The following is a 24,517-nucleotide window of genomic DNA, read 5'->3' on the forward strand; positions in this document are numbered from 1 at the left end:
TTACTAACAGCACTGGAGAATATGGTTTGATTCCATAATACATCTGCATTAGTTATTTTACTAACAGCACTGGAGAATATGGTTTGATTCCATAATACATCTGCATTAGTTATTTTACTAACAGCACTGGAGAATATGGTTTGATTCCATAATACATCTGCATTAGTTATTTTACTAACAGCACTGGAGAATATGGTTTGATTCCAGAATACCGGTAATCCCTGAGTTATGCTTCTCTGCTTCCGTCTCTTGCCTTACATTAAGGTATGTTAACCCTTTTTAACCCAGTTTGGGCAGGAACCCCTTTAGTGTTTTACTTTGAAACATTATGTTATAATTTAGCTATTGAAAAATAGCAGATCTACAAGCTCATAGCGCGACACCGAGTGGCGCGCTACGAGCTTATTTTTGAAAAATTGTGAAGATATTTATTTCAGAAAACTGGAGGATTTAGAATAAAATAAATTGAGGTTAGGCCTAAATGGCTAAGCGGCTCAGACTCTAGCATGCCGTCCGTTCACCCAACTGCCCTTACCTGATCCTTGTGAGGCGGAGCTGCTCCAGCAGGTGCTTCTCCTGGTAGGAGATCCAGGGCAGGTCCAGCTCCTCCTCCATGGCGTGATGCTCCTGCAGGCAGAAGCGCACCGGGTCCCAGCCCGTCATGATGTCGAAGGTGATGACGCAGCCCAGGGAATGGGAGACGATGGACACCTTGCCACCCTTCTCCTCGAACTCGGGGTTCCGGGAGCAGAAGAGGGAGTAGAGTCGGTTCAGCTCTGACGTCAGGCCCTTGGTGATCTACAACAGAGAAGTGAACGGGCTTTTAGAAGCAGAAAGGAACACTGAGACAGATTGAAGGAGGATGTTTTGGAGGGACTATTTCTATGGGAACATATTGTGTTGTACTGTGTGTGTGTGTGTGTGTGTGTGTGTGTGTGTGTGTGTGTGTGTGTGTGTGTGTGTGTGTACCTCATCCCGGTAAAGGGGGCTGGTGTAATACATGATGTCCATGGCACTGCTGTTAAGAAGGTCTCTCAGTCCTCTCACTTTGTCTGGAGTGATGGAGTCTACGGTATCTACAAGCACATACCCATGTTCCCAAAACATTCCATGTTATGAATTCAATGTTACATTGTCGTCTATTCGTTAATCTGCAAGTTCCAAACTATTTGGGCACTTTAAGATGTTCTTAGATGCTTTTTAAAAGCATTTGGAGTGCAGAAGTGCAGTTTTAAACTAACTAACTTCTACTTCCACTGTACATAATTACAGGACTATATGCCTATATCTAGGCAAATGTTAGGACAATTATAGAGTCAGTGAGATACATCAAACTGCCTGCAGCTCCAAAAACAAAACCTGACCTAAATCTCCCAGGCTTTCACATGTGGCCTTGTAAATGATACAATGGAACAATGTCAGCTCTGCTCATTCAGCAATATCTCAACGAGGGCAGGACACACGTCCGGCATGTGTGTTGTTGACGCGCCCAGACTTGACTGCAACTATGGATTATTTTCTTAGCAATGTTTCTATCAATTACTTTTTCAAGTAATCAATGATAATTCTATTAATTACTTTTTCAAGTAAGAGGTAGGGGTTAAATTCAAAGACTATTAAAATGGGACCCAATGGCTCACTGTTTGGCGGTTAGTCCCTGAGACATACCAACTAGTATCATGTCCAGTGGGTGGGTGTAGTTGCACATCAAGACGCCTAACGCTACAGAAACAGGAGACCTATCAGGCCACAGGCTCAGTAAGGTGACTTAAACAAATAATTAATAAATATATTATAGATTGTATAAATCAATGAAAATTATTAACCAAGCATCATATTTAAAATGTTGGACTACATAAAGAAACAGGCATGGGCTCATGTAGGGGCCAGATCCCTGGTTCAGGAACAGCACCCTATAGTGCACACATTAACCGCCATCCAGAGCCAGTTTGGAGCGCCACTCCACAGGCAGGAACTAGTGCACACATACTAACCGCCATCCAGAGCCAGCTTGGAGCGCCACTCCACAGGCAGGAACTAGTGCACACATACTAACCGCCATCCAGAGCCAGCTTGGAGCGCCACTCCACAGGCAGGAACTCCACATGCTCCTCATTGTGCTCAGAGTAGTGCTTCTCTTCCATCTTCCTCACCGCCTCCCTCAGCCTGACACGCACACACGCAGTAGACACGCACACGCAGTGCACACACACGCAGTACACACGCAGTGCACACACACGCAGTAGACACGCACACGCACAGTGCGCACACAAACAAGCAGCACACACAGTGCGCACACAAACAAGCAGCGCGCACACACACACACACACACACACACACACACACACACACACACACACACACACACACACACACACACACACACACACACACACACACACACACACACACACACACACACACACACACACACACACACACACACCAATTATATTAAAATATTCATAGTTGGCTTCATAGACAGCACTATCTAATATAAATCAATGTATTTTGTTTACACTTTACACACTCTTTTCTTTTAGTAATATTTTGGATTCATGTTAATGTGGGTTTTCAGACATTTACCACTTACACCCACAGCACAGTCAAGCACACTTGACCTTCGGCTCTGCACTGGCTCTGCACGTGACTAGGGATACTAGGGTTCAAGTGGTTAATGTAAAATAAAAAACATTTGGCAGACCCTCTGTAGTACCTGAAGAGGATGCCCTAGGCGCCCTGGACACCAAAGGTTCAAGACGGTTTTAGCGTTAACTCCTTGCAACCGTTTGGACCCAAGGAGTTGCATGGTGACCCTTTGGTGTGGTTAGGGCTTAAGACCCCTAATGTAAATCCTAAATGCAAAATAATCAAGTCCCAATGAAAACTTCAAACGTCTTTAATTAAAATGTTATTTCTACTTATACAAGAAAGTACTGACTGCTATGGCACACCATTATAGGCAAAATTAGGCATTGCCTGTTGATGAGATGAAAACCAATAATATACTGTTGGTCTCACATTTTACGTTGGAGGTAGACCTTCATCTGGTGCTTTCCGTGTTCAGAAAAACAGGTTTTACTATTCTATGGCGCTCATTGTTTTGTCTCACAGTAACATAGCTAGATCTCTATGGTATCTGTAGTGCACCATAATGACTACCTGGTCCTGAGTGCTTCATCTCTCTACAATCCCCCCGCTACAGGTCAACTAGAGAGCATAATGTACTGCATGTTTGCTCTCTCTAATGACTCTCAGGCAGAGAGGGTCCATTTACTGCTCATGGATACAGCATCCTACTCAAAACAGTCCACACAAATTAGGATGCTATGCTGCAACTACCGGTAGTCTTTGTATACAATGTAGGGCAGCGTTTCACTTCCAGGATACACCAAATATACAAGCCGGAGAGGAAAGTGGCAGCTGTTGACAGGGGACAGGGGCAAATGGAGAGTGAAATTGGCCTTTAAGTGAACTAGTCTGCAAATGGGATACAGGCTAATGCAGGCTTTGACAAGACTTACTATGCATGTCTAATGTTACATAAACACAAACACTGCCTCCTTTACAGTTATCTTTCCCAATGACTGTAAAGATTTCTATTTCTATATCTCAGCATCATTAATGGAACCATTATGTCATCTTTCAGAGAAACGTAACACCCCAAGCTGATTTCTACTGAATATAAGTCACATTGTTATGAATAAGACTTAGGTTGAGGTGAAGAATTTGCAGAGACTGCAGACCTCTGGTGGAGAATAACATCTTGACTATCAGCGTGAAATGATGATTTCTTGGCATCATGGCACAGATCAATTTCACTGCAGTGCAGCCTTGATGCTTCTGATGTGGAGTGTAGCTTTCCAGTTTTCAGTGCTTTAATTTTACAGCAACCAAGAGCCTTCCATGTTGTCTCTCTAAGACAACATAAGACTACTGATTCTACAGAGATTGACCTGGAAACCACTTGCAGAACAGTTCACTGTGTTTTTCTTGTCAATCCTGGGAGCGGTGTTTGCTTTATGACAGAAAGAACAACTAGTAATATCCACATGATCTACTATGGAATGGTTCTCACACGTTCGTTTCAGCTAAGGATGAACTGCCTTCCTTCCTCCTTTAAACGCCCAGGGAACTCTGTTACATGCACTGCATTACTACACAAGCGGAAGAAACAACCATAAACAGAACGCATGTATGGACTATGGAGTAGGCCGCCAAATCTTTGTGAGATAGTATGTCTTTTGGTTTGTTTTTACATCAACCACTTGAAGCCTAGCAATCCCTATTCTGAGGGAAACATTAGCCAAAAATAGCAGATCTACATGCTCACAACGCAGCCCTATTTCGGCAAAGTAGTTTGGTGTAGAAGGAAAAAAGAGCAGACCAAGCACAGAGCCAAAGGTCAAGTTTCCTAAGTATTGAGGGTTTAGGTGGTTAAATGTCTGGAAATACACATTAACATGAATCCAACAAATGAATATATAAGATAATGTGTAAACAAACAAACAGACAGACAAACATTCAACACTGATGAAAGTGCTGTCAACAAGCTAAAATGTTTAATGCAACCCCCCTGATTCATCTCTCTCTCAGCTAAGGGGTCAAAAGAAATTGAAAAACATTGAAGACGCCCTGGTTTAAGGGATAGAGGCTGGGGTAGTGGAAGCTTTGAATGGTGCTCCAGACAAAAGTAGGTGAGAGACATAGGAGGGAACAATAGGTCAGAGAGTTCCGAAGAATGAGCAGGAAAGAACCAGGTTTGGGGCGGGTTGGTGTGTGCTAGACATGGCAGCCCCTGGACGATATTTCCTTTTGTGACTGAAGGAGGGCTGTTCTCTGTAATCCACAGGGAATGGTGAGTAAGCTTAGTGTCAAAAGCTGGCCTGACTTGGTATACTTTGCCTGCTTAGCTGGTCTAATCCCCTGGAAAAGTTGCTTACCTTGTAACACAGAATAACAAGGCTTTATTTACCCTGTATGCTTTGTGCTGCTACTACTATGCAAATTACAGTGTCCAGTGACCATTGATCATCTACACCGGTCAATGTGGAATGCAGTGCCCGGCCCAGTGTTCTGACATCGGCATAGACTCCATATTTAGGCATGCCTGACAAATAACTCCATATATGGGCATAAATATATGGGCATAAAAGGGACACAGATATAATATCTGGGTAGGGCATTCATTTCCAACTTCTTCCCAACAGGCACCAATCTAGTAGAAATAATAACTATTACTATAATAGGTATCATTAGCAATTGCATTACTAGGAAACCCTGTGGACTCCTCAGTCCTCACAGTAAACAGGTGAATTATCTCCTATTGAAAGAGTTTGTCAAAAAGATTAAACCTTTTTTTTTTTTTTTTTTTTTTTAAGATATTTTTCTGCGGCTTACGCCTTTTATTGATTTTTTAAGGGACAGACAGTAGGCTGACAGGAAACGGGAGAGAGATGGGGGGATGACATGCAGTAAAGGCCGTGTCGGGTCCGGGAGTCGAACCCGCGGCACACTGCGACTGGATTACCAGTCCGGTGCCCAGACCGTTACGCTACGGCCTGGGCCTAAACCTTATTTTTAAGATAGCAGGGGACGACAAAAGACAAAAGCGAGGCATGGACGGAAGGAAGGAATGAGTGGGAGGGGAGGAGAACAAAAGGCAACGGGGGTGCAGCTGGAATGATTGTATGCTGAAAATGTCATGGGAGGAATGCTTGAATTGATTGACGTCATAAAGATGCTGGTTGGAGAAGGTGGGGGCATCAAACTCACTTAATATTCAAACACATTACAAAATTGTGCCGACACAAGGACACATTTAACATTTGCAGTGATTACCTGTATGTGTCAAATAGTATCTAATTTCTTAAGTTCCATAAATAGCTTCAGAAAGTCATTTATGATACAAATGTTATCAGTCAGTCAGTCATTGGTAGAACCAGTCAGAAGGACTACATCCAACAAACTGTAAATTAATGGCAGTGTAGGATGAAGATACTAGAAAAACACATTTTGGGGAGGCAGTTATTGTCCATTACTAGAGGTTCATGCACCTCACATCCAACTTTTCTTTTAAAAGAACTCTGCTTCCCATCATGCCTTGCACTGTCGCGCGTGTCACGTGATCGGTCGTAGCCAATCGGAAGAAGGAAACACAGGAGCCAAGTACCTGTTCGTGGGCCATTGCTAAAGGCTGTTTATTTTAATGTAGGTGGCATCCGCGGCATTTAACAGAGCGCAGACGTTCTGGGATCATTTTGGATGTTATGCTGCGTCAAGGTTACAATGTTAACGCTTCTGAAGCTAAATAGATGTTATTAGATGTACAGAGTGACATTGCCCAGGCGGTGGCGTAACCGTCTGGGCACCCGACTGGTAATCCAGTCGCAGTGTGCCGCGGGTTCGACTCCCGAGCCCGACACGGCCTTTACTGCATGTCATCCCCCCATCTCTCTCCCGTTTCCTGTCAGCCTACTGTCTGTCCCTTAAAAAAAACCCAATAAAAGGCGTAAGCCGCAAAAAAAAAAAAAAGAAAAAAGAAAAAGATGTACAGAGTGACTAATGGCGGCTTTCAGAAATGGAAGCAGGCGCGATGCTAGTGGGAGGGGGTACTATTGGCTAAATTAAAGTAAATAAAAGAATGCAAGCACATTGAAGATGGCGAAAGGAGTCTATGTTGGTGCCAGAGGACAGATTAATGTCGTACGAGGGGCGTGGAGTGAGTGCCATCGTGTGTGGAGATAGAACTGGTAGAATGCGGAAGCCAGTGACCAGAAAGTCCAGTAGGGAACGGCAGTTTCTCCTTTGTCGCGGTCTACGACTTTGCGATCAGAACTGGCGCACATTTTTGTCAAATTAAATATAAGATGGTGGCACATTCCATGCTCAGTATGGGGGCAATAACATAGTACTGAGATTTGTGTGCATGTGCTGAGTCATTAAGGGAGAGGTGGAGTTCCACAGCCACAGATACAATCATACACATAGATAGAAATAGAAAGATAGAGAAAGAAGAAAGTGCAATGCATGAGAGATCAAAATATATATTAGAGAGAAACCGACAGAGGAATTCAGAGTGAAAAAGAAAATTGTCATTACAGGCTTAGCGCTCAGGTCATGAGTTTATCATGTGTTCCTGTATAGCCTATCAATCAGTAGCACACTAATACGTTATAGTTACATTCCTTAGAAAGTCCATTCTTAGTGTGGTTGTAATGGCCTAGAATGATCGTATGTGGTCCAGGTGTAAACAACATGCTGGGAAAATGGCAGGGCAATCATGCTATAGTATATTATACTATGTAATGTACGATCATAAATCAATAATAGATTATTATTTTTTTAAGAAAAATTACAAAACCCTTTTTTTCACAATCCCTTTAACATTGCTGGCAATGCTGGAGGACAAATGTATACCCTTACTAAGTTGAAACAGAAGTATGTATGTCAGCTGCGACTGTGACAAAAGGTTGAAAGAAGTGGGGGACTGTAGAGACACTCACATGCCAGTGTTCTTGATGATGCGACCTTGGTCCATCTTCTGCCCAATGCCGTGTACCACAAAGACAATGTGTGTTGTCTGAGGGGGTCTGTCCTCCAGGGAGGCCTCCTCCACGTAGCCTCGATGCAGCCGTGTTCCACTGCTGGAGGCTGGGGGACCATTGTGAGAGGGAAAACTTAAGACCTCTACTTCAAGATGGTTATGTCTTTGATGATACAATCCATTTTTAGATATATTGTATACCGAGACCGATGACTTTCAGGTAGTATCCCACTACCAGAATCAGAATAGGGCCGACTTGGTGTCTGTTTGCTAGGACCGGCACTCCACTTGCCTCCCAACTTTCCCCAGACTATTCATAAGTACTCTGCCTTGGGACTAGGCTTATTGTCCCGCCCTCAATGTCTTCACATATTGTACAGTTAAAGGTATATTCAGTGATTTCACTCAAAAAACCTTAGGTTTCGTTTTTGGCTGTGGGACCCAGCCTTTCGTCCAATCAGGATAGAGTCAAAAACGAAACCTAAGGTTTTTTGACCCCCAGGGGTTAACTGGGGACAGGGAGGAACTCCTTATATGGCCAGCACACTCTATAGTAGGGAGGATTATCACAACAAAACAAAAAAATAAGTGATATTTGAATTAAGTGAAATCACTGAATATACCTTTAATATAAAACGTTCAGGGCAGGCACATTAGGACCACTCTACGCAACGTCATCAAACAGCAACCTATGGTAACATCATTCTATAGGCCACAGGTTTCTCTCTAATATATTTTTTATCCCACGATTTTGTAACCCATTTTTCACTCCTGTGTCAATCATGGCCAGGGGGAGGATTACATGCAGGATTACTGCATGTTTTTGTGAGGGTACCTACCCTAGGGGACACGGGGAGAACATGCAAACTCCACACAGAAAGGCCCTTTCGCCAACCCCGCCTTCGGGTATGGGCACTGATGACGCGGAGGAGGAAACACGCCGCCAGCACCCACAGCGCCCCGAGCGGGAATTGAACCCAGGACCTTCTAGCTGTGAGGCGACAGCACTACCAACTGTGCCACCGTGCCCCTAGGCCACAGGTTTCTGTGTTACACTTTTTTCCCATTGGTGCTAGAGCTCGACCATCCAGGGTACAGGCTTTAGTTTAGACATAATATTGGTCCGACAACCTACCTCAAACCCTAACCCAACCCTAACCGAAAGCACGGAGCAGCGCATGTTCGACCGTTGTTTCCGCATGACGGTCCTTTGTTGTGTCTAATCTGCACGTGCATCCCATAGATCTCTGGAACGTAAGATTTATTCAGACAACATGTAAACCGCAAACAATATTAGGCTGACCCCTTTGGAAAGGGAATGCCCTGTTCAAAGGGGTCAGTACGACTCTGTAGCTGAGACTACAACTGTAGGCCTCCTCCCGTGTGGCTGAGATTGCAGAAGAGTAGCAGCCCTGCTGTGCCTAGAGGGCTGAACGCATGGCCACATGTCTCTTGTCACTAAAGTCATGTGCTGCATGCCAAAGCATCAGGGGCCAATGGGATTTGCTACTGTCTGGATGGCAGTAAGGAGATTTGTTTGTCAGGGAAGATTGAGATAACCAAAGCCAGATTCTACTTGTAATCTGGGAGCTATGGGAGAGCGAAAATAGGCTGCAGCAGATTGGAGAGAGATACGGAGTAATCCATTTTATATAGAAAGATTAATTCAACTCAGACCTAAGTTGTCAAATTGTAAATGCAGTCTTTTCTATACGTTTTGTTTGACGTTTTGGCTTAAAATGCCAGATGGGCAGTAGGCTGCAGTGGATTCCTGTGAGTAAATTTTCACTTCATCCTATCGCTGAAAAGGATAACATTGAATTTGCACAGATATAAGTGCAACTACACCTTATGACTAATCAAACATGCTATATTCATCACCTAATCTCAGACTGGTATCATATAGTTTACTCTGGGAGGTTGCTCTTTGCCGAGAATGGTGATAGTTGCAGTTGACTGACCTTTGGAAAAGCCCAGTTTCTGAGTGACCGTGCGTGCAATTTTGGAAGTGGTGGCATCGCTGTAGAGATAGACCTCATCCACACTGTGCCAGTCGATATGGGTCCGACTCAGCTTCAGACTGTGGACAGCTGCGGGGGAGGGGAGAACAGATTGGTAAATGGAGATAAGAGATGGATGTTTCAGGGAATAGGTGAGGGAGCTAGTTAAGGAGTGATCACACCGAGATGCGTCATTACAGGCGCAGACGCTTCAAAAACACCATGGCAAAACACTGCATTAGTCAAAACAGCATTGAGCGCCTGTGGAGCAGGCGTGCATGCGTAACCGGGTGATGAAATAACAAATCACGGTGACAAAATCGATTGAAGTTTTGAGTATAATATAAATATTCTGTCTGCAATAGCAATTGTCCCACCATTCCTACCTAGGGTTGTTCGACAAATAACTTACATAATTTAATAACTTTATACCGGTACAAAAAAACATGAATACTGGATTTGTTATTTTGACTATTTTTTTAAATGTTTGAAAAGATATTAAACTTCGATTATGCAAAAAGAAAAGCTGGAAAAAAAAGCGATTATCTCAAATAATTGTGATTAGGCGATTACCGGTATATAATTTTGTGACAGGGCAAGTCTGCATTAGTCATTGTCCAACCGTTTCTACCACATACCGACATCAAAACAGGAAGGAATGGAGCGATTCCATGCCACATAGCACAGAAAAGTTCACGATATTTGAACCTTTATGTGCGTCTATAAGCTGCCACTAAAAAAGTGTTGCTAGCAATGCGTCTCTGTGTGATCATTCCTTTAACAAATGAGGCCATGTGAAAGTAGAGAGTAGAGAGAAAGAACACATTAAAAAACTGTAAACGTAAACTATATATCATTCTGAATCAAATACAACATAGTGAAAGCTTAACATCTATCTAGCCTGGGGACGCCCGATCAAATACAGATGGGAGCATTGATCTGCATTGATCATCATCAGAAATAAAACACATCACACGGTAACATCACATCAGCATATTTCAGCTCTTGCTTGTCCATCATTGCTTGGGCATTGTCAGTGTAGAAGCATGGCACAGTATTTTGTAGTGCCAGAGGGATGCAGCCGTGATTTAATCGATTCTAAAAAATAAATCCAAAATACAGAAAAAAGCAGGCAAGCTCACAATGCGTTACAACATAATGTTGCCTATTTTTGTGCGATACCGTGGCGTATAGGGCTTAAGTGGTTAATAACATTAATGGATTTAGTCAAATCGATATATTCAAATGTATTTGCATTGATTCATATTATATACATTTTATTTTTTGTTATTATAAGAAGGTGTTTCAAGATTATTTGATTATCTGATAAAGTAATCGATAATAAATGAATTAGTAAATAGTTGCAGACCTAGTGCATGGCACTAGCGCAGTACTTTGAGATGTAGTGCTAGTGCCACATTAAACTAGTTACACATGTAAATTGCCTGATGGGGCTCAGCAACAAGGGCAAATAAGAGCAGAGGTATGGCTGGAGAGGAGACACTATTTCATACTAAAAGAAAAAGAAAAACATAATAAATGAAAGTGGTTGACTTGAGAGGATCTCTTGTCCCCGTAGCTTGTCCTCACTGTCCCTCGCAGGACAGTACAATAGGTGACCAGGAGCCTTTGACATCGAGTACGGTTCCTTGTACTGTTCTAAATCAATCAGGGGATAACATGAAAAGACTAAAGCACGGTGAGGGGGGGGGGATCTTTGTGTTAGCTTGAAGCTTTGGGAAATAGCATATTGTAGAAAGAAAAATTATAAAATGTAGATAAAAAAAATGTCTATTTTGTGCATGCAAAATACTGGTCGAAATCATTTGTGACCAACAAAACTATGTCACCTACCTCACCAGATACTACCTCTCAGACCACAAGTATAATTTTAATATAAACTATCAGGCAGTGGACACCCCTTCTAATTTATGTTTCTAATTGTAATTAGTACCCTTAGTTCCTGTGAATGGAAATCTTAATGCTAATGACATTCTTGACAATTGTGTGCTTTGTTTTGGCAGAAGGCTGTTTCCAGTCACAGAATGACTCCCTGTGGGCTTGGGTGATCCCTTCAATAAAATATGAAATCTGAAATCTGTGCCCCCCACACTCCCCCATACAGAGATGGAATTGGTTTGGTATGAATTGGAACTTTAAAGGCGATACAGGCTTAAACGCCCAAAATCAAGTGTCCGACTTTAATGATCTTCAGCCGATTATCATTCACTGGACTAAAGGGGAATTAAATATATTGCCTTTCACACATGCATTGTAACCTGTATGTTATCCAGACATTAACCGGTGGGGTTATATCTGAATGCAAATGCACGACTCATTAGGATCTGAGATGCAACAGACTTTACGCTGCCACTATAGGTGAGAATTAACAGCTCATGCCTGATGAAGGTCTGAACGACCGAAACGTTGCTCAATAAAATGCTGTAAGTTCACAGGATTCCATTTTTTTCTACTTCTCGATAATTAACACCATCAATTAGAAAGGGTATCCACTGACTTTTGGTCATATAGTGTTAAATGATACAGATGTGCATCCTTCTACCGCTCTTATTTCCTTTGATCATGTCAAGATTACATCTAAATGCAACAGCTTGTGCAGATATCCTTGCTAATAACTTTGAATGCTGGGGACATCCCCACATTTGGAATGATTTAGGATCAAAATGCTACATTTGGTCAGAGAAAATACAGAAAACACGACAATGCCATTCCGACAGCCATTACACTGGAGAAACCTGCGGGGAAAGATTCCTCACACGTCACACATTTCTCATTTATCACTGCAGTTTCTCAACCGGAAAGGAAAACCGGTTGAGAACAAAATTTGTCACATGCTTATAACATCATCTACCACCACACAGCACACATTGGTACTACTCTATACCAGTAGCAGCAGGGGGGGGGGGGGGTGGCTTCGGAGGAGAAGAAAAGCACCTCTCACCACTCAGTTTGGGATGAGTCTCAATCAGTATTAAAGTGGCCTCCTTTCCTCACCTACCCTCCTTCATGCACATATCGCATACACATGAAGACAGGAGATGGGAAAGGACAGCAGTCATACAACACCACGGTAACACCTGTCCACTTTGTTGTCATGTGAGGAAAATGGATGATCATGAAAATGGATGATAAAACAAAGCCACTTCAAACTGATGAGCTATGCCCATTGGTGAGAGTCCACTGTAAAACAGGTCGTCTTTAAAACATATAACATATTTAAGTTAGGTGTATGTTGGGGGTTGTTCTTGAAGCTTATCCAGTTGGCCAAACATATGAATAATGAATGTTGAGTTGAAGGTTGGTGGAACATGTATCCAATAAGATGGAGTGATGCCAAGGGGGCTGTACAGTACAAAAACACTTCCCATTTTACAGTGCAAGGAAGCGGTGGAGAGCTGTTGGAGGAAGTGAAGAGTGGACAGGAGGGAAATGGATCAAAAGAAATGTGTGATTCGATCTGGCAGTAAAAGACGCAGGCATCTCTCTCTCTAACACTCCGGCCCTGGCCTAAGAACAACAGAGGGGCATACGTACAGGCAGGGGAGATATGAAGAGAGAGAGAGAAAGAGTGACAGAGAGAAAGGGAGGAACAAAGCGGAGGAAGTACAGTATGGGAGTGGGAAGGGATATGAGATGTGAGGAGTTGGCAAAACCAAGGTGAAATGGGGAAGTGGAATAGGGGAGATAGAACAAGGCTGAGGAGAACAGGTGATTTATCACTAGGACGTTACCCATTATTTACAAATGCGCTGAGCTGAAACTGGCTATTGTTAGGGCTACTGCTGAGACTTCTTGTGGGGGTTTTTCTTTTTTTTTCTCTCGAAAAGACCTATCAAATACTGTTTTCCACAAAAATGTCAGATTGGATGAAGTACAGTAGTACACTAATGTCTAATGTCAAGTGGCACCTAATAAACATTTTCAGTTTCAATTTTAAAGAATGGCGCACAGAATGTATGAGAATCACCCCAAAATGTGTCTTGTACATGCTTGTGCAGGAGTCTGTTGTTGATGCTAGGTCAATGGGCCTCTGTAACCACTACGCTCTGACCATTTTGATGAGGTCTAGCGCACCCAGAACTGGGACAGTTGCTAGACCTCAAAGATGCCGATTCTACACGGCGCACCATGTCAGGGTGCAACAGGGGCCACAAAGGCTTCTCTGTTTTGCTCACCGCCTCCGTTTGCCTCTCAACAGAGAGCTTTGTTCACTGCTCACAGAGAAGGAGCTGTTGATAACGGTTCATTAAAGACACGGTCAAACTGCGAAACAAGGGAAGAATGGACAGACAAAGAAGGCGGGCTGGGGTTGGAGAGAATAAGATGGGTAAAATTGGGAGACTTTTAGGAGAACCAGATTATTTAGCTCAGATCAATTTATTTGAGGTGTGTTTAAGTGATTGACTGCCCCTCACCATACATGTCCTTGAAGAGACATGTCATGCTGTTTTTTGTGTGTGCCGGTTGCAATAATAGCAGCAACAGTAAGCCACAGCACAGAGGGAGTATTTCAAGCAGCTAGGCCCAGTTTGGCGACAATGGTATGGGGTAGTGGTCTAGATCCAGATCTAACAGAACCATGTCTCACTGGGCCCAGGTCTACTTCTAAATGGATTGTGCTACTGTAGGTATGAGCCACAGGAAGAGGATCTAGTTTCACGCAGAGCTAAAATCTACAGGGAGAAAAGGCTGTGCGCAGATCTAATATACTGCAGCAACAGTACAATAGCAAAAGAAAATAAATGTTGGCGTTTTACAGTACCTTGACAGCGTTTGCGCTTGTGACATGTTGTTCTAGCACTCGTCTGATATCCACTCCATTTGAACAGAAAGGGGAGGTAGAAAGGGGGCAGGTGGGAGAGAACTAACAACCAATAGACAGTGAGTATAATGGGAATGCCTGTGGCGTCAGTCACAGAGGCTACCAATGTCATCACTTTGGACAGAGCCATCGATCAAGTAGCGCTGCTATCGGGTAACTCAAGGTCTTGGACACTGAGAACGTCCAGCAACATTGACAAAAGGTGGTGGCTTTAGATAATTAGAACAGGATGCTGTTACAAATAATGTTAAGGCCTTAATTTTAGTCTAGCATTAAGATGAAGATGAAGTAAGACACCCAAAATGCAACGCTACTTGAAATATGTCAGTGATGAAATATGCAGATGATGACTGAGGTAGCGTCTGGATTATACTTATTGCATTTCCTAATACTGCCTTTCATTTGTGGAACATTAGGTAAATGTATAAATACTTTACTTAAAGTAGGGTATGTGATAATACTTAAGGCAATAACAAAAAAGGCTTATTAAATTAAAAGACACAAACATTTTAATTTATGAATAGATAAACAAGCTTCCAGGAATGAGAGTCAGTTACTGGAAACTACAAACCACTTTAAAATGCAGGAAAGCTATCAAAGTAGCAAGAATACAATACATACTGGTGTGACAATTTCAAGACCTGTAAAAAAAATAGCTAACTCAATAGTATGTGTAGATTCTTAAATAATGTCTTTGTTGTATACAGGGCAGGCCAGAGTACAAATTAGAAAGGTGCGCTCCTCACAGTCCAGTCTGTTAATTAACTATGGTATTTACTATTTATTTTAAAATCCTTACTTGGAAATTATATTTGACTAATGACGCTACAGAAGATCCTGTGCAGATTTGCAATACTGACTGAACACGTTTCAGAAGTACATTTTTCATGAATTCAGGCCAGGGTGGAATATCTAAATAGGCAGATGTCACATACTATAATACCATGTCTTGCATTGCCAACATTTACCATGTTCTATTTTAATTATAAACTGTAGACTGAACATTTTTCAAAACATGCATTGTCAGACTCAGTATATGATTGGGGAACTGGGGCCTGGCATTTGACAATCAAATTAAAAGAAACCTCACTCCGAATGAGTACAGCTCAAATCTGACCGATTGATTCCCTCGGGGATTGCATCGACATCAGACTTGCAAATGTCAGCAGTGGCACGAAGCAGACAAGGAGATGCTGAGAGCAGTGTTAGTAAGTAATAAGTATGCCTACAGTGGAAACATCGATGAGATCCCTCTTGGGTGGAAGAACACAGTCGGTTGAACCGAGCCATAAACAAGCATAACCCTGACAGCCAGGCCATCAACTATCTGCAATACCCAATTTGTGTAGCAATACTGAAAGAATAAATAACCATCTGCTGCCGTGTTGCATGCCATACAGTATGTGACAGATGACAATGTGCCTGCCTGCTTGGCCACAGGGTGCTGCAGTGTTTTGCCCTCACGAAACGCAACACACGCCTCAGGGTCACCCTGCTCTCGGCAGCAAAATGTTACATGCAAAATCTCATGCTGCTTCGGGTGCACCATAGATAGATTCAGATTCTCACATTCAGGATCAGGAATGAATGCACATGCATATAGATGTAGCCACAGTGTTTTATGTTCCATAGAGATTCTTTGGCCTTCAGAGAATTAAAATGTGCTCTGATTATTCAATTGTTGTAATTACATGTGCAATAATTTCATTCACTAATATTCCAATTAGAGGCTACAAAGACAAAGACTACAATTTATTTAGTGACAGTTTGCACGCACGTGTGTGTGTGTGTGTGTGTGTGTGTGTGTGTGTGTGTGTGTGTGTGTGTGTGTGTGTGTGTGTGTGTGTGCACACATGTGTAATACTGTTCAATCTCACACACTACATGTTTGTCACTAAACAAAGGCCTTTGAGCGAACACTTAACATTGCTGGAGTACAAAGAGGGGACATTTCCACTTCTGCTCAAAGAGAATGGCAGAAAGAAACCAGTAAAACACTGTGAAAGCTTCTCAACCAACATCTGTGGCGAGGGTTGGCATTTCTCTAAAATTGTAGCAGTTGGTCTTCAAAGGAACTAGCAAACAATAATAATTGGGGGCAAATATAGGTGGACATTTTCTGATGAGGAACTTAGTTAGAAGACACCATCACAAGTCCAAATGTAAAAGCCAAAATGTCCAAGTGCTGGTGAAGACACACCTACAGTATAAAGACCAATTAACATTTCAAGAACGAAACAGCTGTGAAAGTGAACACAATTGTTGATGCTCATACATGGAGGGTGAAATACCTACTAGAATACAACGATCACTAATACTTAAACTGGTGTTATTTCTCATGCAAGGAAAAATCTGTATAAAATATAATGGCAGTATTTGTCTTTAGTGCCTTGACCGTCACTCCTTCCTTGCGTGTTCCAGAATCTTTAACAGTCCGAAAATAAGTAATCTTGGATCGTCAGGAGACAGGCTATGCTAGTGCTCATCTTCCCCAAGAATTTCCTCCATTACGGTGATGTTATACTTATACCCGCATAATGCATAGCATGCCTGGCCTGCCATATGCCTTCTGCCTCATTAAGCTTTAAGATCTAAAGTGGCTGCTGAGGCATATAGAGGGGAGAGGAAGGAAAGCCAGAGAGAGCGACAGAGAGGGACAGAGGGGGGGTTACTTCAGTATTGCAGAAGTGCGGTTTGATATATCATCCATTTTATGTCGATGGACGTGATATAACTCAACGTACTCCATAAGTCAAGTGTCTTCGCTCTTCACAAGATATGCTGCACTGACTAATGTTACTCTGTCGGTTCATGTACCATTACCAAGAATCACTAAATATATAAATACAGAATTGTACCAATATTTCAGCCTTGTATTTGCCTTGATTACATCAGTTCTGTTAAGATGAATGACAATGTTGTAGCAGCAGGTGCGCCTGAGCATTATGATGACTTGGTGAACGGGCAGGCCAAGGTCAAATCTACACAGTCAAATCCTCAGTATTCATTTGTACTGTGAGAATGTTTGGTACACCATCAGATTTAATTTAGCACTCATGATTTTACAGTGTAGAGTCGTGGACAAGGACAAGTGTTGTTGATTATTTGGAGATGGCCTTTTATGAAAATGTGACGCAGCCCACAGACCATTGCCATGACTTTGCAACATATTTCAAATGCTCTGCAGGCCTAGCATATTTCCTGTAGTGTGTGACTCAGTGTTTGTCTGTATATGTGTATGCCTCACGCCTTTACAATCTGTGTGTGTGCGCTCTCTTAAAAAATAAAATGGTGCTGACCTCTCCATCTGACTGCAGTGCTCATGTGATCCGGTGTGAGGGAGGTGTCTCTGCCCCAAGGGAGAGCAGCTGTGAGTACATAACATGAAGGGCCATAATGCAGGAGAGACTGGCCAACCTACTGAAGCCGGTCTTCTCTGCTCTGCTCTTGGCTTCATTTAAAAAGGCATTAAGGGTACTGCTGTACCCTGCGGTTATTTTTTTAATGCACTCAAAATACATGTGATGTTAATAATTATACCATATAATTAACAGCTTTATCAACAATGTGCATAATTATCTAATGAAACGAACAAAAACGTTACAAATTTTAAAAGAAATGGAAAAAATATAAAGTTTATAATATAAACTAGAAGAATGTGCTCCCAGGAGTGCAAATCCCTGCCAGGCCGTGTTGCTTACCCATGGCATGCACATTTTGGAATGCAGTCATAGACAATCAAATAGGAGACTGCAGGTAGGCTTATCCAGAACTTATCCAAAACAGCCTGTTATTTATTTAATTTAAGGGTGGGTTATTCAAATGTGGGACTTTGCAGGCATCATACTATTATATATGACAGATGCATCTACACACACACACCTTCTAATTTACCTTCCCTTTGGCACTTTTATGTTCCTCACTCAAACATTTACTTTCTCTTGCCATCATGTAGGCAAAGTCTTCTTTAACACACCAATCTCTACAGTATGTCTATCGTACATATCTGCCTCATTTTCACAAACTCACACATGAATCACTAAAGAAGGCCTTCTCAAGAGGCTGCAAATATAACTACTTTAAGAAGACTGCTGACTGCTTCTTCTTTTACATTTTAAGGGCTACAGTCAGCTACACTGTGCCAGAATCAACCCTGCTACACAAAGACTTACAGTGCCACACCCTTTTTTGTGAGGCGGACAATGAAATGTGCACACGCACAATACAAATACTTACTGCATTAATTTCCTGTTACAATGAATGTATCGTCGCAAGTTATTTCCACAACGTTTTTTCATTCTCAAGCAGGTTGACCAAGGACATTGCTTTATTTCAACTCACTGGACTACATTACATACAGCAGAATCCTGAGTGTCCATTTAACTGAGAGAGTACAAAATGGATCTGTTAGGGAACACTTGACACACGTTGATATTCCTAAATTTTCAGTGCATAATAATGCTTCCTTAAGGAGAGGCTACCTGGCTGGATTACTAATACCGGTAATCCATGTTAGTTAATCCACTAACATGGATTGGCAAGAAATTGTTCTATGAAAGAGAATTAGCATCTGCATTCACTGCAATGCTTCCTCCATTCATTTTTAAATCAAGTCAAACTGTAACAAAGTTAAAGTGTGACTAAAGTATAAAGAGCAGGTATTTTATAGCTTAACTGTATTAAATAATTGACATCAGGTAGTTTTCTGCTATACAGTCTAGCAATTAACCAATTAGTAATATGATTCTTATTACTCAAGCCCCAGTCTCCCATGGCTCTTACCTTCTTTGCTATCAACAGTTTTAGCAACCACGTCAGACTCAAAGGTGTCTTGCATTTGTTGCCCACGGAAACGGCTCAGATGCTCCAGCTCGATGAGGTCACTCTCCTCCTCATCCAATGGGAGCCAGGTGCCATCGATGAACCACTGCCCCCTCATCACTGGAATACTGTCCTGCTCTGTAGAACAGAGAATAGGCAGACAAGAGGAACAATCAGGCAACCAGGCTATTAAATGAACAGCAAATATTTAGGACTTATTGCATGATAAACAAGTGAAATTAGATATAATGATAAAGAAATTAGCAGTCCAAATTAGAACTGGAAAACTATCAAATTGCCGCTTCACCTCCCAATGTCTGAATGGACCATCGTAAAGTGCTTTGAATAAGTACGTAGTGCATAGAAAAGCCCTATAAAAATGCAATCCATTATAATTGGCTAAAATTGAAAAGCTGGAGAGACCCCTGTTACTGAACAAACACTCAAATGTTTTGAGACAAGTTTTGAGCCAAGAATATCACTTATCAATGTACCGGTATGTTACGTTGCCGAATGACGTCTGGTCAGAGAAGATGGGGCCTCAGATAAGTGAGTGTTTACTATTAACGGTTACACAATACTGCTATAGTAGTAATACAAGTCAAGTATTGACTCAAGAGAAAGTTCTACCTTTACATCTACCTGTATATAGCTACTTGACCAGAAACACAAGCCAGTAAAATAATTGTTTGTCTTATCATTTGGTGTTACTTTCAAAAACAGCTCAGTCCCATTATGATAGATCCCCTAGGGACATCTCCAAGACACTATATCTATAGTAAACAGCATGATCAGTACCCCTTTCATTTTGGCTGCTTTTTCTTGGAAATCTCTGTGAATTAGTTAGCATCATGTCTCAGCTGAGCTCAATAGAATCAATGGCCAGACTGGGTCGATGTTTAGAAGAGGGGCCAGTGGGCCATTTTTTACAAATTACTAATTCATACATGTACTGTAGAGTGTAGACATCTTCAACAACCAGTATGAATAATGTAGTGCTAGCCAAGATGCAGTATTCTACATCAAATGCATACCACGGTGGCCCAGTAGTTATTTGACTGTCCGATAACAGAAAAGTCTATTACAATTTAGGTATTCATGTGAAATATATGAGTGTGAGCCATGAACTATGGTCAACCAATAGGGTGAGTGCTGTACTAAAAGTACTACAAGGTGACTAGGATGACAAGTAGACAATTTTGCATTTCGTCTGACTCTACATCTGAGCCATGTGTCCAGATTAAGTGTTACCCGAGCAAGACGAACACTGCCCTAAACTCATTGTAAACCACTGTGGATAAAAGCAACAGTGAAAAGGTAGTAAGGAACAAAAGTTAGATGTTATTCAATATTCATGACATGTCCTACATTATGGACAGTCAGGTGCAGTGACTGATGTTAGAGTGAATTCATGGATACATGAGTGAGTGAGTGAGTGAGTGAGTTTGTAATCTCTAGCTATGCTGTGGAGCCATCTCATTGGCGAAAACATGTACACTGCTGGAATTAGACTGGGAGATTATAGAAACGATTCTGTCAACATCTGCCATGAACTGGCAGTTGGCAATAGGAGCTTTTTGATACTTACGATTCCAATAAACAGGATAGCATTCGCTTTCTCTGACATCCACCTCGTACAGCCCTCCCCTTACACACACACGGTCTACATCGATTTTGATTCCATCAAGGTCTCTCTCTTCTGAAGAGACAGCCGATGATGAGTCCAGGGACCCACCACGACTACCATGCCCACTACTAGTTCTCGTCTCCACAGGCACCGATTCAGTTCTCTCCAAAACATTAAGGCCTTTGCTTTCAGTTCCATTTGCATGCTCTTCCTCTCCAGTACATGCGTCCGAGTCTGCAGCAGTACCTGGATGCTTGGCAATGATGGGGTTGAGCTCACAGAATTTACGAAACATGAGCTCAATTTTCAGGGAGTCGTGTCCGACAAAGGGCTTCCACGTTTTCTTGTCCTCTTTGTAAAACCACCGCACTTCCTCAGCACCGAGTTCTGTGACCACTTCATTATAGCGGTGTCTTGAACCAGCGGACCTCGTCCTCTTTCTGCTCTCGAACAGCGGGCCGGAGTTATTCCCGTCGTCTGGGCTGTAGTCCAGAGGACCGGTGGTGTCGTCGAGGTAGGTTGCACTCCGGCTGTGACACCCTGACGTGTACGCCTCGTCCAAGCCGAGCATCAACCCGTTGGGAGGGGTACTGTGTCGGCCATGCAGTAAGGGCAGGTGCCCGTCCAGTCCCGACTGGACGGAGGGCATCCCTGCCTGCATAGTCTCTCCCATGGCCTTTTCGTAACAGAACAAGAACCCATCGTGGTTCCTCAAGTCCCAGTCCTTGTTGTTGTTGCTGCTGACCGTGACCGACGAACCCCTGTTGTTGTCAGAGCTTATGACGGAGGCGTCGTTTGCGAAACTGCTGCTCATATCTATTTGAGCATGAATCTGATCTGCGACCCAAATGTTCTTCTATCACCTGAGCCAAGCAAGCCCCGTGTGGCTACCTACCGTACTGACCTACGCAGCGTCAGAAGCCCGTCATGCTAGCCTGGCCAGCCAGGGCTCGAATCAATACACAGAACCAGTTCCACAGAATCCACACAGGGCACGCTCCCCTCTCCTCGCGACGCATACATGTGCAATAGCTTTATGTTAGCAAGTTAGCCGCCGACGCTACGTTTGGGTGGCAACAATTAATTCATTGAAAACCGTTCTTGCTAACGGCTAAGGTTAGCCTTGGCTAAAGACCCTGGCGTTCCAGCCACCAGGAAACCTGTGCGTGCTTCGGTACTGCGGCTCTCCTCCACCTGGTGACAACAACACGGCGACAGTACTGACTGCAGCGGTCATGGAGCGAGCTGGATAAAGGTCGTGCTAGTTTACATTCCCTCCTCTCTCCTGTCCTGTCCTGGTACAACCTCTATTCCGTTAGTTCCGTGTATACACGGCTTGCCGGAGAGGAGACGATAGCAGAAGAGTGTGAGTGTATGTGCATCATTTGACAGCTGACGCACAAGATCACAGGATTCCCCCGTGAGCGCGCACGTAGAAACTACCAGAGCATCATGACGCAAGGAAGGCGCGTCCCCGCAGCCACGGACGGTCGTCAAATGCATTGTTCATGTTATGCCACTAGATGGAGACAAACACTGATTATTAATGTGACCAGGACAGGGGCTGGCTTGGCTTCAATACCGGTTTAGACTTCGTCGTATGCCAGTGTGTAAGTTTCACTCGACTAGAATAGCAGATCTTCAAGCTCTGGCACGTATCGGTGCATGGCTGCATGCTACGCGAGAGTATAAGGTGGTGAACTTGTAGAACGGCTATTTTTGGCACTGGATAGTGGATACCGTCGTACGACTAAGTATAAACCAGCCAGGCTTCACTTGACCCTCCACCAGAGTGTAGCATAGGCCTACACACAACACCTCTAGAAATACGAATATTACAATCCTTATGGTTTATTTCAACTTTGGAGCAGTAGCCCAGCCTTACACCACCAAACAGGGAACAAATAACTACACATAATGTAATCGTGGTAAATTTATTGTATGTTTTATACAATTATACACTACAGTATTATACATTTAAAGATGTGCCTGTTAACAATGAATCATTTTTTCATTTATTATGGACCAACAATTTAAATAATCCTTTGTTCAATACAAATCGACAGTGAAAGTAGACCTACCATTAGATTAAGTAATTACCAACTTGTATTTGTGCACAGAACACAAAAGGGTCAATCAATTACTCCACAATCTCTATTGTTATGTATGTCTTCAAATGCAGTGTTTGCATCCCTGTGTGTGTGTGTGTGTGTGTGTGTGTGTGTGTGTGTGTGTGTGTGTGTGTGTGTGTGTGTGTGTGTGTGTGTGTGTGTGTGTGTGTGTGTGTGTGTGTGTGTGTGTGTGTGTGTGTGTGTGTGTGTGTGTGTGTGTGTGTGTGTGTGTGTGTGTGTGTGTGTGTGTGTGCGCGCGTGCGTGTTTGTGCATGCATCTTTTTGTTGGTTTGAGTGTGTTTTGTCTGTCCCTGTGTGTGTACTATGCCCGTGCTGTGCGTGTGTTCGCTGGACTGTTTGTTTATGCAAGTGCATGCAGTTTGCATAATGCGTGTTTTGTGTGGTTCTATTTGTGTGTGTACTTCTGGTCCAGGTGATACTGAGGCTGTCATGAGGGCTGTGGGGATGGAGGGAGGGAGGGTGGGTAGGAGAGAGGCCCTTGCAGCTGTATTTGGAATAAACAGACATTACCCTGCTGTGTTCTAATTTACTGCAGAGTGGGAATCAAACTTTAAACTCGTCCCGCCCCTCTGCAGGCAAAAACTCCTGTGTCTGGCCACCAACAACCAATTGCACAATGGCCATTAAGGAGGGACAACTTGAGTCACCCCCAAACACACTTTAACAACCCATAACACTCACAGCCTTATAATTGTAACCCATCGTTCGTTATAATAGTGTTCAAATCCTGTGCTACTTTGGGGTAATGGGGAACTTTTCTGTAGGGGACAGAACAGTCTGAACATATTATAACTCAGGAAATCGTTGTTGAAAGTTCAAATTCCTTACGATACTTCAGGAGTTGTTGTATGGAGAATTTGCTGCACTCCAGGCCAGCTCATCATGAATAGTCCAATATACATGGTCGCCACATGACAGCCAATGTAGATCATCCTGAAATTAATTATCTCAGTGTACGACTAATCCACATTACAGTAACTTCTAACATGTCTGACCAGAATAATGACTAGGTAAAATATGACATGAAACCTCGCCAAGATCTCTCTCTCTCTCCCTCTCCCTATCTCTCTCTCTGCAGGCTCCCACTAGAGGATGACATGTGGCTTTCATATAAGAATTAGTAAAATTCCTCATTTCTGGCAGTTCGACTCAAACAGGTTGGCCTCTCTCTCTGTCTCTCTCTCTCTCTCTCTCTCTGCTCTGGAGTTTTGCAACCACCAGGCCCACCACCTGGATGAGTGGATGACAAACAAACTGCAAATTTTCCTTCCAGTAACTGACCAAATAGATATTTATAACCAGCTGGTCACCTCCCCTCCCACCCCACACCCCTCTCCCCCACCACGACTGCGAGAGCTCTGTTTAAAGACCAGTTGTGTCACTTCTGGCTTTGTTCTTAAACAAAGAGAACTGCCCCTCATCTGCCCATAATTGGGCCGACTCTTGGAATGTGCTTGATGTCTTCGCATGGGCCACTGCTACTCTAACAGACAGGCAAGGGACATGGGAGAGATGAACGAGTAGAGGTCCATGCATTTCTGTTATCTG

The 24,517-nt window shown here is 42.9% G+C and overlaps 1 protein-coding gene across 2 annotated transcripts in view; it reads right to left on the minus strand.

The window, feature by feature from the left end:
• The window catches only part of ddhd1a (DDHD domain containing 1a), a 32,269-nt gene extending 10,059 nt beyond the window's left edge, over positions 1-22,210 (minus strand). Inside the window, exons 1-8 of one of the 2 annotated variants that reach the window (XM_083792510.1) lie at positions 20,799-22,210; positions 19,172-19,348; positions 14,330-14,431; positions 9,508-9,636; positions 7,506-7,653; positions 2,057-2,166; positions 970-1,076; positions 536-798 (exon numbers count right to left, since the gene is read on the minus strand). In XM_083792510.1, coding sequence (XP_083648636.1) covers positions 536-798; positions 970-1,076; positions 2,057-2,166; positions 7,506-7,653; positions 9,508-9,636; positions 14,330-14,431; positions 19,172-19,348; positions 20,799-21,651 — 1,889 coding nt within the window. In that variant the 5' untranslated portion in view covers positions 21,652-22,210. The remainder of the gene's footprint in view (positions 1-535; positions 799-969; positions 1,077-2,056; positions 2,167-7,505; positions 7,654-9,507; positions 9,637-14,329; positions 14,432-19,171; positions 19,349-20,798) is intronic. The other variant, XM_083792511.1, reaches the window with a different exon arrangement.
• Positions 22,211-24,517: the final 2,307 nt, after the last annotated feature.

Source organism: Protomyctophum parallelum (genome assembly GCF_964188405.1).
Source record: "Protomyctophum parallelum genome assembly, chromosome: 20".
NCBI classification, from domain to species: domain Eukaryota; kingdom Metazoa; phylum Chordata; class Actinopteri; order Myctophiformes; family Myctophidae; genus Protomyctophum; species Protomyctophum parallelum.